The 16,448-nt window shown below is 29.8% G+C and overlaps 2 protein-coding genes across 8 annotated transcripts; one reads left to right on the top strand and one right to left on the bottom strand.

Moving 5' to 3' along the window:
• Positions 1–1,273: 1,273 nt before the first annotated feature.
• Positions 1,274–11,865, bottom strand: LOC105450041 (ATP-binding cassette sub-family A member 2-like). Of its 6 annotated transcripts, none has more exons than XM_011689633.1 (30): positions 11,516–11,865; positions 11,245–11,374; positions 10,988–11,185; positions 10,593–10,693; positions 10,334–10,498; positions 10,017–10,233; positions 9,601–9,774; positions 8,676–8,947; positions 8,403–8,486; positions 7,663–7,822; positions 7,455–7,588; positions 6,510–6,665; positions 6,296–6,367; positions 6,079–6,217; positions 5,697–5,943; positions 5,388–5,488; positions 5,150–5,262; positions 5,008–5,084; positions 4,730–4,931; positions 4,485–4,679; positions 4,114–4,396; positions 3,761–3,886; positions 3,422–3,634; positions 3,091–3,351; positions 2,857–2,960; positions 2,612–2,755; positions 2,263–2,422; positions 1,964–2,174; positions 1,689–1,905; positions 1,274–1,554 (listed from the first exon to the last, which is right to left on the bottom strand). In XM_011689633.1, the coding sequence occupies exons 1-30, from the start codon at positions 11,705–11,707 to the stop codon at positions 1,312–1,314; spliced, it is 5,091 nt and encodes a 1,696-aa protein (XP_011687935.1). In that variant the 5' UTR covers positions 11,708–11,865; the 3' UTR covers positions 1,274–1,311. The 6 variants fall into 6 exon arrangements, with proteins under 6 accessions (XP_011687935.1, XP_011687937.1, XP_011687938.1 ...); XM_011689635.1 differs by having other exon boundaries at positions 2,275–2,422; XM_011689636.1 differs by having other exon boundaries at positions 3,836–3,886.
• Positions 11,866–12,377: 512 nt separating this feature from the next.
• On the top strand, positions 12,378–15,788 carry LOC105450040 (short-chain dehydrogenase/reductase family 16C member 6-like). Of its 2 annotated transcripts, XM_011689631.1 has the most exons (9): positions 12,378–12,472; positions 12,906–13,014; positions 13,281–13,439; positions 13,542–13,679; positions 13,794–13,988; positions 14,113–14,242; positions 14,300–14,417; positions 15,196–15,321; positions 15,488–15,788. In XM_011689631.1, exons 2-9 carry the CDS (start codon positions 13,012–13,014, stop codon positions 15,597–15,599), a joined length of 981 nt encoding a protein of 326 aa, XP_011687933.1. In that variant the 5' UTR covers positions 12,378–12,472; positions 12,906–13,011; the 3' UTR covers positions 15,600–15,788. The 2 variants fall into 2 exon arrangements, with proteins under 2 accessions (XP_011687933.1, XP_011687932.1); XM_011689630.1 differs by lacking the exon at positions 12,378–12,472 and having other exon boundaries at positions 12,784–13,014.
• Positions 15,789–16,448: the final 660 nt, after the last annotated feature.

Raw genomic sequence — 16,448 nt, 5'->3', positions numbered from 1 at the left:
AGTCCACTGTTAAGTAGATAACAATGCGATTCGTTTATTTACGTTCGTGTAAAATGGGCGCGTGTCTCGGTACTCTCGGATACACTTTCGCACATTATCGTACTTTTCTCCGCGTGAAAGAGGAAGAGGACGACTCGACGTCGCTCGAGACACACGCGTGATCGATTGTCGTGTTTTATATAATACTATTAACAATGTGATAGAAGTGCATTGCCACGCCGCGATCTTTGTGCTTCAATTAATCATTCGCTTGAAAAGCGCAAAAAAATCAACGATACAACGACTCGTTTAAATAATTTATCAAATATCTATGCATATGCAAAACAGCTCTAGCACAGATAATTCGCATTATATTTGTGGTCTATTATTGTTACGTTAGTTATACATTTTACATCTTATTATGAATATAATGTAAAATTTTATCTCTAAATAATTCATAAATGTGAGACAACACATTTTTTATTCAGTGTTTGTAACTACTACTTGCATTAAATTCTTAAATGTTCTCTGCTTTTACAAAATTTATAATTTAGTATAGGTATATTAATGTACTTATATAAATACACGTATTGCAGATATTGAAGAAATATATTTGAGTTACAATTGGTATAAATTTATCAATAACCGGTAAGTTACATTTCTCGGTTTACTAAATATACACTGAAGTATTACTCGGGAGAGCGAAAGACTTTTCCTCTAATATCTTTTTTAATTAATAATAGTTTTTATCTAGAGAAAAAAGTAAAATGTTTTTATCTATAAATAAATTATAACAACAACAAAATACTGAATATTTCTGTAATTTTGAATAAATATTCACGTTTGGCAAGAGTGGAGTAAGCCTCAAAGATAATTGCAGAACACCGACATAAACGATCGTCGGTGAATTAGTTCACAACACCGCAAACTTTATGGAAAACAGTGGGTTTTTTATTAGATAAATAATTTGTTAAATTATAAAGGATTCCAAATTTTATTACTTAAGAAATTAAAATTCTTTTTTAAATATAAATTTCTTTATTTTTGTGAGAAAAATAATATATAAATGTAAACAGAAAACAATAGAGATCAATTTTATTACACTTTTCTTAAAGAGCTGTAATTATGTTAATATCGACAAATAAGACTTTGTACATATGTTAGTATCGATTGTATTGAATTAATAAGTGTCCCGAGAGATAATACTAATAGAAGAAATGTAATATTAATAAATAAATATTGCTTAAACAAGTATAATGTATAAGATATAAAAATAACTTTTATACAATAATAAAAAACATGCACATAGTTATATATATGTACAAAGAATTATTATGTGGCAGTAAAATTTATTTGACGCATAACACGTATAATCCACGAACGTAGACGTTCGTAAAGTGTTAATTTCTTACGAGTTTCTCTTTGCTTCTTTGCTAAAGTTAGAAATACTTCATTCATTGACGGTTGAGCAATAGTGAAGTCCGTGATCCACACATATTTTTGTCTTAGCTTTTCGAGTTTATCAAACACATAACTGTACGAAATGCCACTTTCAAATTCGTATTTAAGAACACCCTATAAAGCATAGTAAAAATAAATATATTTTATATAAATTTCTTTTTTAGTTTACATATTATCAAAATTTTCCATATGCGTTCGATTTATTTATCCAAATTCGAATAGTAAATTAAATTCAAATATTTATTTACCAAATAACTGTCCTTGAATTTTATTGCTGGAAAGAATTCGTCAATGATTTTCTTAATTTTCTCAAGATTCGCAAGTTGGTATCCTGGTATTATTTTAATATTCAATATAAAGTTACGGCCATATATTGCTCTTAGATACTCGCAAGATCCAATTGCGGTAAACTGGCCGTTAACCAAAATACCTACGCGCAAACACATCGCTTCTGCTTCTTGCATACTGAAATTCAAAATTAAATCTAACATGTATCTCGTTTATTATAAGCTTATTAACTAACCTGTGTGTAGTAATTAATACAGATCTTCCCATTTCCCGTATCTGATGCAAAATTTCGCAGATTGCGTGTCTGGTCATTATGTCAATTCCGGCGGAAGGCTCGTCCATAAATACCATCGGTAAATCGCCGATAAAACTTTGCAGTATGCAAAGTTTTCTTTGAATTCCCCAAGGATAATGGGCGATTTTCAGATTTTCAAAATCTAACATATCTAGAATTTTATTATTAAATATTATTTGGCATTAATACTTTGAGTCATTTTTAACAAAGCGACAAATTTTTAATTTATTTTCGATTACATTTTTTTATACCTAATACATCCAGCCATTTGTTCACTTCGTCGTTGATGTGCTCGTATGGAACACCGCGAAGTGCCGCGTAAAGTTGCAAGTATTGTCTTCCTGTCATAAAATCGTTTAGTCCATCAATTTGTGGGCAGTATCCTATCATACCTACAAACTTTACGATATTTTTTACATAAAAAAATTAATTATCTTCTAATAGTTAAAGGTATAAAGGTAAATAGAAAGTTTATCTTTATAAAATGCTAGACACAAAAAAGTTACATACTTTTCATTAAATACTTTAGGATGTACTACTTGTAATAACTTGATCACATATTTTTAAGATTAATAAAATGATATTCACCATCTCTTGATCTCTTGTGAATTCGTATCCATATATCACTGCCCTTCCAGCTGACATCTTTGTCTGACCTACCAACATTTTATATATTGTTGATTTTCCCGCACCGTTAAATCCTAACAAACCGAAACACTCTTGGTTGTAGATCTGAATTAAAAAAATTTGTATATTTAATATTGCAATATATACAGTAATAAAAAAAGATACAGAAACAAATATTTTGATTAGAATTAGATAAATTCGTTTACACTAAAATTGATTTCTTGAACCACAGCCTTGCCAGCGTATTCTTTTGTCAAATTTTGGACAACGAGAGCAACTCGCGATGGAAGCAATTTTGTTTCATTATAATCTATATATGCAGGAAAAAGATATTTTCTAATAAAAATAATTAATAATAAAAACATTTATATATATAAAAATTATAAGCTTTAGCGTAATATAAATGCAGCTAATTTTTATTTTTATATTGACTCTTTTACGTTTCATATATTCCTCGACTTGCTTCTTTTCCTGCATAACTTCCGTCTCTACAATATCATCGTCTTTCACAGGAGGCATAAAATAACTATACCATTTTCTACGATTTTTTTCTTCAAAAATCTCCAGCAGTATGTAAAAGGCAAACATTTGGGATACCATTAAAAGTATGTCGTCTATGACCGAGTGATTATATTCGAAGCCGGATTGTTTAATCAGCATCATGTCCAATTGTTTATAACAACCTTTGTTTTTACAATTTTCTGAAATATCAGATCAATGTTGCATAGCAGAAACAATAATTTGTTACGATAATAATTTTTTTAAGCTTACGACAACATGAATCCTCAATATAAAATTCTGTATTGCAGGTATTGAAATAGCTGCATTGTCTGTTATATAAATTCAGCATAATATAATTGCTTAAAGCACAAGCTAGAACGTATGGTGGAAATATATGTATGACAGCTTCGAATACGTATCTTTCGGTGCTGCCGAGTGCATGAAATACCAATGGAAATATAATAGAGCTATTCACCAATAACACTGCAAAATTCAACGTTTAAAGATATTTTTATATAAAGATATTTTTATATATAGAATTAAATTCTTTTTATACAATGAAATTTATAAAGCAGCATAAAAAATTGAATCCTTTATTAAATTACTGACTGGCTACGATATTGATCAATATTATGATTAGGTACGCATTTTCCGGTTTTTTTGTGAAGAGTTGTATGAAATAACCTAATGGAATGGCGCACCCTCCGTAACATAGGAATATCATTAGCACTTGAACTGAAACATTAATTTAATCACAGGCATTGTAGATTTAAACTTCTAATTTTTATGTATATTTTAATACATAAATATATAATATTTTTGTTCTATGTTTTATTGCCGTAATATATGTAAAATATTTTTAAAAAACGTTGATTTTTAATAAATTTTAAAATACAAAAAATAAAAAAATGTTTAATGGAATGAAAAGATAAATAAATATTTCGCATAATTAAAATTCTTACCGATTTCTAAATTTGAGAAGTGTACTGTGCGGCGATAGATACTTAAGATAGTAATGCCAAAGAGTATTATAGAGACCGCATACAGAAGGAAATCAATAATATACATCGGAATCCAATAAATCTTTGTAGACATACCGATCGTATTAATTTGCAGCATTTTTGAGCGTGTATTTTGTTCTCGTATACCCATGTCGATAGAGGGTAGAAGAAGGAACAAAGTTATTATTATAGCGGCATTTTCCCAGTTTCGTATGCTGCGTGGATGGACCAACAAATGTTGCCACTGTAAATGCATATATCTAAATTTTTTAAAAACGTGGAGGATAAATAATTCATTTCATATTTTCTTATTTGAATATTGGAGATATTACCTGCCCCGGATAAATTAACGGTCGACTAGTCAATTTTATCCAACAATTGTCCGAACCGCAATGGTAACGCAGTAACGCATTGTGCAGTAAATTTAATGCAATTGGCCCACTATGTATTGCAATGGACGAATACATAAGTTGTACGCGTCCATCTGTGTGTACGTCGATAGACATCACGTAACGATCCCTAAACTGCTATAAAATTAATTAATTGCCAAATTTTTAGAATACATTCGTTACGGTACCTCTATCGAGTGCCAGTTAGGCTGAACCATAAGATCCGTGGCTGGAATGTTTTTGGAGATATGATAATTATGCCTCTCACTGTACGCTTGACTAGTAATGTATAACGTTACGAGAAAATCTCTCATGGATTTGTCATCGGCTGCGTAATATAGCACGTGAAAATTATTGTCCATGTAGCTCGTTAGATTCATTACTTGCTTACTACAGGAATAATTAAGTTTTTATTTTGATTTTTTCTCTTCCTTTATACAATATAAAACAAATAAGATTAATTTACGTCGTGTCGAAGACTGTGAAACTGCTCAACTCGGAGATCATAGTGGTCAGAGTGAGAGTAATAATCGCCAAGATTATCTGAAAAACGGCTTCGATTATTTATAAAAATATGTACCTTTTGGCAGAACGAAACGCAAACTTACGAAAAACGCATATATTTTCCAGGACGAAGCGATGTGCAATAATTTCTTGTAGAACATTGCGAAAACTTGCTGCCGCCATAAAGCGTCACCAGTCAATCGCTTCCATGGTTCAGCTGATTATATTTTAGATCAACATAGTTTGATTAGGAGTTTATAATATTACATAATATTAAATAATATATTACATATTGCTAGGTTACTTTACATAAGTTATTACGGATAAAAAAAATTTTACCACCTGTTTGCAATAAGTGTCGTCGCCTCTGTTGCACAAGAAGTTCGTATTTGTCGCTAGGTAATTTCACGCCGCGTTCCTTAAATTGACTTTCTAAACTTATTCTAAATACGAAATAATTAGCGTTGGTACAGGCCTATCTCTTAATTTTTAAAATATATTTTTATATCATTAAGAATTTAAAAATAATCTTTCTCAACGGTATATATCTTATAAATAAAAAATCTTAAGATTTAACATTTAAATATAAGCAAAAATTGGTTAATAATTTTAAATTGGAAATAAACGTTGATATGAAACCTAAATGGTTACCTAAGAAATTGACCTTCGATGCTAGCAGCACTTAATGTAATCGATACAATTTTCAATTCTTCTTTGTTGAATTCTAAATGTTGGAGCAATTTAGTGAATCGACTATTTCTTGGCACGTCAAATCTTATTACTAAACCCATTATACTTCGTAAAGTAATTGGATCTGCCGAAAATTCTTGTATTTCCATATGAATTTGCTTCACGTTGCAATCCTCTTGCACCAATAAACTTAGAACATAACCGATCCCTAATTTCAAATAATTTTGTAAGTTTGATTAACAATAAAAAAATTAGTTTGTCTTTTAATTTTTATAAATATTAACAAAATGAATTAATTTTATTTTATATTATTTATTTTGTTAATGAATTATGTCAGATCTACCATATCGACGATTCAGATACATTTTTGAACCATAACATTCTATCCTTCCGTTTGCAATAATAGCGATTCTATCGGCAAGAAAATCTGCAGCTTCCATGGAATTCGTTGCCATTAATATCGTTTTATGTCTTTTTATATCCTGCAAAATATGATTGTGCTTTATTTGATAGACTCTCTATTTCATATTAAAGCAATCTGCTCAAAGAAAATCACTCACCAAAAGTAAATCCCATATCTGTCGTTTGTGCTCAGGATCAATACTGTATGTAGGTTCGTCGAGGATGAGAATCTGTCAGAATTTATATTTTCACAATTTAAATTAAATAATATTGCTTCAATTTATCTATTGCTATTAATTTGATTAACGTCGAAGTAAAATCCGTATTTATTATAATTTATTATGATTAAGCTTTTAAATTAAAATCATGTACCTCAGTGTTGCCAATAAGTGCCATTGCTAAACAAATTCTTCTTTTCGCACTAAAGGAGCAAGATTTCATTTTTGTATCCTTTACATACTCTAAATCGAGCTGTTTCAACAATTTTAAAGATTCTCTATAAGCATCCTTATAAGTCATTCCTTTTATCTAAAATAAAAATTATATTATCGAGTAAACATTTTAAAAATTTGATAACTTTAGCATTAGTTTTAATTATATACGTATTGCGTATATATATAAACTTAATTTTTACTGATAATATTTCAGACTGAACTATTTATTTAATGATCAAAATATTTAGGTTAATTGAAAAAGAAATAATATTTTAATTAAAATAATTGTTAATTTTTATTCAATATTTAACACTTTATATGTAAAATACTAGACATTGTTTAATAACAGTAAACAGTTGCTACAAAAACATAATATATACATTTTTATACATTATATATATTATCCTTGCGATAACTTGAAGATTATCTGAATTCGAATGTGTAATTTATGTGGAAATATATTTTGTCACTGTACTTTTACAAAATATTAGTTAAGCAAATGAACTATTTTTTTTTATATCTTGTTTGGATAGTAAATTAGTAGTAGCCCGAGAAAGATAGAACTTGTTCTCTAATATTAAATCAGGCAATTAGAAACAAGTATTAGGAAACTCATATTCATATTCATGTTCATATTTAGGTCAGTGTAGTACTTATTTTTTTATACATAAATTTATCCTATGTTGTTATAGCTATTCATTTTTGGACGCTTAAACAAAAAAATTTTAATTTTTAATGAGAGAAACTTACATAAACGATAAATTGATAATTTATAAATGAAATAAGTATTTTACATAATTACAATATTAAAATATTTATTTCAGATTTAAAACATTATTTAAAAAATCGAAATTGTCATTTTTTAATAACAAAGGATATTTACCATGCCAAATATATAAAGATGCTGCACTGTCGTGAAATAATTTACCAATATATTTTCCTGCGGACAATAACCAATCGGATGTGTTGAATTTCCGTTCTCCAAGTAAACGTGGCCATGAGTCGGTTTGTACATTCCTGTCGCGTATTACAATTTCGTCAATATCTAAATGTCGGCAAATATCAGTTGATGCATTTATTTTTTATTATACCAATAATTATCTTTAACAAACAGCTTTTGCCGGAGCCATTGTGACCCAGAATGACACTGAATTCTTGATGATAAAAGTCGATTGTTATATCGTTTATAGCTGTAATGCGTTCGCCAATTTTGCCGAATTCCTTTCGAACACACCTCACTCGAACAGACGACTTGTTCACATAGATAAATAAATTATGCAATGAATCAACTAAGATTAATTGGCCAATTGAAATATAGATAATTATTAATGCTTCGTAGAAAATATTTTCTGTGAACTCGAATGATTTTTGTATAATTAATTACTTTTGTATAATAATAGCCTTTTGAAAGTAATATAAATGTTGAGATGTTTTTTTATTATGATATATTACTAATTTTGAATTATTTTACACATTAATTTTTAAAAAAGAACCTGTGATTTCAAATTCGCAAAATAATAAAAATCGTAATACTAAGCATATTTTAAAGTTATTTTAAAGTATGTAAATTTGTAAATTATATTACGTAATCATAAAAAAATGATTATATGCTTCATTGTTTTTATATCATGCACATAGTTGCTTTAAACAGACGAATCATGTTACCAGAATATCTGTATGTGAATTTAAAAGAAATACAGTTATTCATAGTTCGAGTTTATATTCAAGGTCGTTTTAAGTACAATCTCGAGTTGCTGCACGGTCATTTCTTTGAATAGATGGAATCTTAAGACCGTCCATGACCAGACTTAAGACGATTTTAATATTATACCTTTATGTACGATGGTGTATGTTCCACTGCCGACCAATTAGTTGATCCTCGGATCGTTAAATCATCATTATCATGAATAGGTTTCTAGAAAAATACTTTTATTTATGATTTGTAAATGCTACATAAAAGTAATCTTTATATGCTTTCAAAAACATAAATAAGAATAATTCTAATTATAGAGAAAACTATCATACACGAGTGTCACTTATACAAGATAAATTAAAGAGAAATAATTTTTATAATATATTAAAATTAAATTTCTTTTATATTTACTTTGAATAAATAGTACCAGGGTTTAGCGCTGCCAAATTTCCCCGGGTTAACATTATCCAAGTATACCGCTAGTAGAAACCAGAAAATAATATGCAACATCCAGGCAAATAGAACTACGCCAATAGGAATTTCTTTTGCGGCATGAATGACATCGTGGACATCTCGTAGCGTTATCGATTCAGAAAGCCATCGCGGCCACAAATACGAGGTAGGACTAGTGTAATTGCGCGGTTTTATTTTTTGCCAGATGCTTCTCGAATCTTTGCTTTCATCTATCGGCGTGAAAATAACGACATAATGCACGCTTTATGTTTATTAATAAACATGTGTACTAATGAACATATATAACGATTAACCTTCCTCGCAAAATATTTTTTTATAATAATAAATTTAAATGATAAGATTACAAAAATTTATATACATATTATAATTATGAATGCAAGTATAGTATTATGAATGAAGTAGTATATTCCTCTAGAATAACAAATGTATGAAAACATAAACTGCTAGTTAAAAAAGAATTATGATCAATAGATTGAAATATTGTGATAAACAGCCGTTCATTGAAATTTATACGCTTGGATAACTTGTTATGAGGAATGCACGTTATGCAACTCACATAAAATTTTCTCATTTTGCATAGTTACATAATTTACATTTTATACATAAATTGAGTAAGTTTATAAATAACAAATAAGTAATAAAAGTTTTATTTAAAAAAATGATATACATTATATTGAAAAATGCGAATAAAAATTTATTTCTTTATTTGGTTTGAATAAACATGATATTTGCAAAAATTAATTTAAGCATTATGAATAAATAATGTAATTTTATAATAAAATATAATAAAATTTTAATTGAGTCATTATTTTAAATAACTGCTATTTTATTTAGATTAAGCTTAAATAATAGATAAACTCACCGAAATCCGTGCGAATCGTGAAGGCTACTATCCCATAAAGCAAACCATTATGCGGCAGAAGCAGCGAACTGATCTTCCACAAGATAGATTCTCCTACCAAGAATTGGTCCAGAACAATAGTGAAGTGTGTCAGGAAGAGCCAAAATAAAACCGAAGTAAGCAATGCTTTCGTAGCTACAGCAAAATGACGCGCAATCATAAGATTAAAATTTTAATGATAAATATTTATTTTAATCGTCAGACTAAAATTTTTAGAGATAAAAATTGAGTTGTGTATTTAAAAAAAATTATATGTATACTTTAATATTGCGAGAGCGTCAGATTAATTTATCATTGAAGCTAACTTCTTCGTTTTCTCACACAAATGTTTGCGTGCTATATGCGCTCTCTTTTTTTTACATGTTTTAGTGACTTACAATGATTGAAAAATGTGCCGATGGTGAACATGAAAAGCGTTGAGAGTATATTATACATTATAATAAATATAGCGATGACTAGCGCGTTTGCGGATGAAAACACATGTGACAGGAGGATCGTGCATGCGATCGACACGGGTAACAAAATGATCATAAGATAATTGAGCCATCCGACATATAACATTGCGAAAGACATATTTGTTAATCTCATAAGACCCTGGAATAAGATTTTTATTAACAATAGGCAATGTTGTTGAAGATGTAAGAACAATTATATCGGCCAAAAGCAAAATTAATTTTGTTTAGCAGAAGCTCACTCGGAATCCGGTTTCTTTATCATGGAGAGCTTTTTTTAATGTTGCTACTGGCAGCAAAACGAAGGCAATAACCATTATGTAATAGATTATGTTTATGTTGGGTCGAATGACATATGGCAAGATTAAGAAATTGACTTTGTAAAATGGAAATCGACCTATAGTTAACTGTAAAGAAATCTCTCATTAACCGCTCTTTATTACAGTAATAATTTATGTCAGTTCCATTGCAAAATTTCATTTTTTTTTTTAAATTACTTACATTATCAGCGATCCTCGGTAGTGTCGGATCTGTCCACATTTCTACGAAGGATTTCTCAATCGCGATTTGTAGTGCCATAAAACCACTTAATATATATGGATCTTCGAAAATAAACATTAAACATTTTATTGAATGGTTTAACTACGTTGTGCTTAGAGCACACATTTAAAATTAAATTTAACTGCATCGTCGTTATACTGTGCTAATAAATTAGTATTTAATGTAAATTGAATTGAAACTTGTATTTAAGTAATTTATATTTAATGTCAATAATGGTTTTAAAATGCAAAATGTCTTAAAGTAAAAGTAAAAACATTAAAAATAACTCACGGATTAATTTAAGATTTAAAAAATGTCTAGCTATAATATTATTTATGAAGATACATTTAGAATACCTTTATGGACAGGCTCTTCGTCGTGCATCATAATCATTCGATTCTCGCCTATTTCAGACGAACGTATTTTATATTCCAGGATTTTCGGCTTTTCAGATGCAAGCTTATTAATCTCAAATATCGCCCATAGTACCTTGGACGTGTCATTTTTCGCGTAACGTGAATGCACTAGGTTAATTTCGCTATCGGCTGCTTGAACTGATATTAATATGTAACTTTTAATTTCTTATATAAGCACGTTTAGGATATTATCTTACTATTTGTACGAAGCATTTTCGCAGCTTTTAGCATTAACTCATCTACAAATGTATTTCTCGGTGCATACCAGCATTGCACGTCATCTGGCAATTTTGCCAGGATATCGTTGCGACTATATCGATCTAAATCCTTTATATAAAATATAAGAAAAGTAACATAAAAATATAAGTATTAAGTATAGCAATTATTGAAAATAAGAATTAAGTTGTAAGATTATTAGTCTCAAGATAAATTTGTTTAATCCAACTTTATGATTGCCAGTTAGGCTACCTGCGAATGAAGAGCATGTGACTCAAACATTAAACGTATCTGTAACGAAAAAACAATGGCTATAATTATTTCTAGGGCAGTGGTTATCCGGCTATGCAACCGCATAAGCACAGCTTTCCACATAAGAATCCGCCATTTCGTCCAGAATCTCCTCAGTTTTGGATGCCTGACGATCTTTCTCACTCTCAACATCTTGGTTCTCACCACAAGATAAAATCTCTTAAACAAATATTCACGCGGTTGTTTTATGGTCTGTTTAACACAAAGAGAAAGAGGGAAAGCAAGTACGTTTTCCGTACAGACAGGAAACCAAATATTCCTTGACAGCTACTTTTATGCAAAAATCAATATTTTCTGCGAGATAAAACAATAAAGCGCAATATCAGAGGAGCAAAATTACGTAGAAACTGAGTAGGCACTTTTATTTAATAACAAATTTTTTAAATAATTTTAGTAACTCAAAAGATAATTATATTTTAAAATTATCTCTAAGAAACATTTCAAAATTTTGAATAAGTCTTATTAAAAAAGAATTATTAAAAATATATCTATAACGTCTATGTATGTATATGATGCCTTAAATTATGATTTGTACATTTTCAAAAATTGTCTACATCTCTAAATTGCATTTCCGAAAAAGTGTAGCTTATAATAGGTCTTCATGCAATTATTTATCGAAAGTTTGAAAACTCTTCTATCGGTTGAGGTAGTATAGGTTATTCAAAAACACATCAGTGTATATGTATAGCAGCTATTTGAACTTAGAACATATATTAATATATTGTATGTTCTAAGTATTTGAAGAGGATCATTACCCTCTTCAGATGTCGGAATAAATTCTTTTTGAAACGTACACTATAACAAAAAATTACTAGACGGATAGTTTTAGAATGACAGGCATTTCGAAATCAATTTTGTTAAATTGATCCAGTGTGACAACCGCGAGACATGACAGAGGTATGACAACGAAGGTTTAAAATTACAAAAATAAAAAAATCTTCAAAATAAAACATCAATATTCTTTAAAAAGAATTAAAGCTCATGGCACATAGAAAAACATTTAGCAGTAAGACGTAAGCAGTAAGCAAATCGGTCAATCACAGTAGAAAACGTAAGGCAATAATCTTACGTTCTCTACTGTAATTGGCCGATTCGCTTACTGCTTACGTCTTAATGCTTTACGTTTTTGTATATGCCATGGACTTTAGATGAATAAATCACTAACTTTATTTCTGAATTTCATTTTTTTTCATAATTTAAAAACAAAGAAATGCAATTTCGAGTCGATTGATATTATAAATTCATATATGATGTCATGGCTATGAACTGTCAATACTGTCATTAGTTTAATGACATAGTGTTGTTAAAACTGCATATATCAACTGTATAGAACAACTTTCGGGATTCTTAAATAAACTGGTCGCCCCACCGAGACGTTTCGCAGTAGGAAGGAAAGTGATCGGCGAACAGTCTGTTGAGGCTTGCGTCATAAAATTATGGTGCGTTCGCGAGATTTACGAGCGGATTTTTCCATTCTGTTTTTTATAATTTCTATTTAGGAATTTCTACGAATTTTGAACGTTACATTTTTAAATTTTCTCCAAGAATTCGCAATTATCGCGATTAAAATAATTGTGTTACATGAAGAAGTTTCTTTCTTTATTGCACAATTAAATGTGAAATTTTTAATTAATGGAGAGAACATTGCATGAATAATGATTCATGAAGTTTATCTGATTTATATATTTTTATTTATTATTCCAAGATGAAGATTATTCAACGTATTTTCAAAGACATCCAATTGCACCGACTATTTCTGGATCTGTCTCTTTTGTCGGTAAAGATAAGTCTGGCGATGATAATTGCGACTTTCAGAATGATTGTACCATGTTCCATGAAACGTTTACTAGGAGAAACCGTTCTCGTAAGTTTATTCTGCTTTTCACCGAACATAGTCAAAATATTGCAATAACTTTAAATCCTTAAAATTTACGTACATCCCATCAAAAATATTTTATGAAATTAGATTACTGGAGCTGGTCATGGAATTGGCCGCGAATTAGCCATCCAATTGTCCTCGATGGGTTGTATAATTGTTTGTTGGGACAGTGATATTGATAACAATCGATTGACAATGAGAGAAGTGTCAAAAAATGGTGGTGAGGTAAGCATATATTAACCTGCTGTTTCATTTTTGTTTTCATTTTTTTAATACAACTTTTCGTGGAAGAGGTACAATCATGCGTTATCAGAAAAACTTGAGTGTAGCTGTTTTTAGGTTTACGGTTTTGTGGTCGATGTCTCAAAGAGATTGGAAGTGCGCGATACAGTAAGACTGATGAGAAAAGTCGGTGTGCCGGATGTGACGATACTCATTAACAATGCGGCTGTGTTGTATCATAAGCCATATCTGACTTTTGATTCGGATGACGTGGAAAAGACATTTAACGTTAACGTGCTTTCGAATTTCTGGGTAAACTCTTCTTCTTAATACTTTTAATTAAAAAACTTATCAATAATATATCTTTTCTTTAAAAATAATTAAAAAACCAATTTTATTGAGGTACAAGTAATTTATAATGTTTTGAATTTTCAAGACAATTGAAGCATTTTTGCCTATGATGTTGTTGAAAGGGAGCGGTCACATAGTAGCGATAAATAGCATGTGTGGCATTTATGGAGTGTCGCAAAAAGTGGCGTATTGTTCATCAAAATTTGCTATGAGAGGTATCTTATCAAGATTTTATTTATTTAGCAAATCGTAACAAGTCGTTCAATTGGTAGGTCTTATGGAGGCACTTCACGAGGAAATACGATTAAATGAAAGAAAACCCAATATCCATTTCACAACGATATATCCGTTCTACGTTGACACAGGGTTAGCGAAGGATCCCAAATACAGGTGAAAACATACTTAGATTCGCTTAATAATAAATACTACGTTTTGTATGGTATTATAGCACAAAAGAAAACGCACAAATTTAATATACACGTAATGTAATGATATCTCACTCATACGCATCACGCGATTGTATTCATTGTGTTATTAATTAAACGAATATTTTTTTAACGAGCATACATCTACGATATCCCTGATGAAATAGCACGTCCGCGTCTTCCGGCTAGTCGCGGTAATTTGCACGCAAGCATTGTATTTACGAAACGAGTCGTCTTTATCCAACGTAGCATAGTTGCGTGGAATGTAATTAGCACGCAGTAAGTGGAACGGTCTGATCCGTGAAGTAATAATGAGATTAGAAAAAAACTATTGCGTCTATGATTCACTATCTTCGACGATTTCTAATTTATAATATATTTAACGTTATCTATAAAACGCAATTAAGGTCGTGGATTTAAAAAATATCATGATGTATTAGAAAAATTTTATTACGCATCTTTTTTTTCTCATAGTAGAAACTTCTGCAGAATACACCTTTAAAGTGCAAATTTAATTTAAAAAATATATAGAATCAATCGGCGACACGATAACGATTATAGCAATTAAGATTAATTTAAATGTAAAGTTGACGAGAAAATTATAAGGAGACGAGTTTTCTTGTCTGTATAATGTTATATGACATGCTTTTTTACGCATTATAATCTGCACGATACTTTACTTGTTTTGTACTCGTGATAATAATCGATTAGGAATGGACTTTCATCCAGAATATTAATTGCAGATTTCCTTATATCTTCGGCGTCGTGACACCGGAATATGCCGCTCGTGAAATAATTAAAGCAATTCGAAAGAACTATACGGAATATTCAATACCGCGATGTCTCTTTTCTTTGAATGCAATCAACAGGTACATATCGGAAGTATCAGAAGTCGCGCAGTTATCACATGTTCAATCACATCTATTTAAAAATCAAATTTGTATTACCTTTATAGTTTATATTATTTCATTTATAATCATTCACCCATGATTACGTTGCGTTGATGATATGTTTAATATATTTCATTGTCTTCAGGATTGTTCCGGAGAGCGTAATGCGTTTGATACTAGACTTTTTAGCGGATGTCGATCGAAAACAGAAAGAAAGAGACGCAATGAATTCGAAATTAGATTTGATAAAAGCTTAGAAATTAAACGAAAAAGGTGCTTATATATTTTTTTTTATTAGATATGAATATTTTACGTAATGAATGAAACGAAGTTTGTAGTGTATTATAATCTATTTATGTTGTTTCTAGTATATATACATAATAAGCTACCTACGTTCGTAGTATATAATAATCTATCATTAGATTAATAAACGCATTTCCGTACATTTTACTTGCATTTTCTATTAGCGATTAATTTGAAAATTTTATGTTAAGTGCGAAATTTGTATTCTTTAAGAATTTCTTTAGTAAAGTGAGAAAAAAACGAGTACTACGTTGCACAAGTATTAATTTTAACTGTTAATGTTTGCATCAAAGGTAAGATTTTATAGAGGCAATAATGCAAATTATCTAGATAAAAAAAGAGTAACTTGGCATTATTACCTCTATAAAATCTCACCTTTGACGCAAACATTAACAGTTAAAATTAATGCTTGTGCGACGTAGTACTCGTTTTTTTTCTCACTTTACTAAAGAAATTACAGGTACATATGTAATTTACATACAGTACGCATACAATTTTAATTATGTGAAATATGTGGAAGATGTGTAATACTTGTTACGAAAAGCTGAAGGTACAATACATTATACTTTTACTTTTCCACGATGTATTCATATAAACATATTGCTACAGCAATAGGAAGATCAGTGATTGACTTGTTAGAATACCATATATCGAAAGGAAAAGTACAGCGTTCACGTATTGCTGCAGCAATAGTAGAACCAATGATTGGCCTGAAATACTTATATCGGAAGGAAAAGTACAGCGTTTACATGTTGCTGTAGTAATTGGAGGGCCAGTGATTGACCTGGAATCGGAAGGAAAGG

Source organism: Wasmannia auropunctata, unplaced genomic scaffold (assembly GCF_000956235.1).
Source record: "Wasmannia auropunctata unplaced genomic scaffold, wasmannia.A_1.0 LD336069.1, whole genome shotgun sequence".
In the NCBI taxonomy this organism is placed as follows: Eukaryota; Metazoa; Arthropoda; class Insecta; order Hymenoptera; family Formicidae; genus Wasmannia; species Wasmannia auropunctata.
The sequence above is the reverse complement of the archived record's forward strand: the minus strand, read 5'-3'. Positions and strand labels throughout refer to the sequence as shown.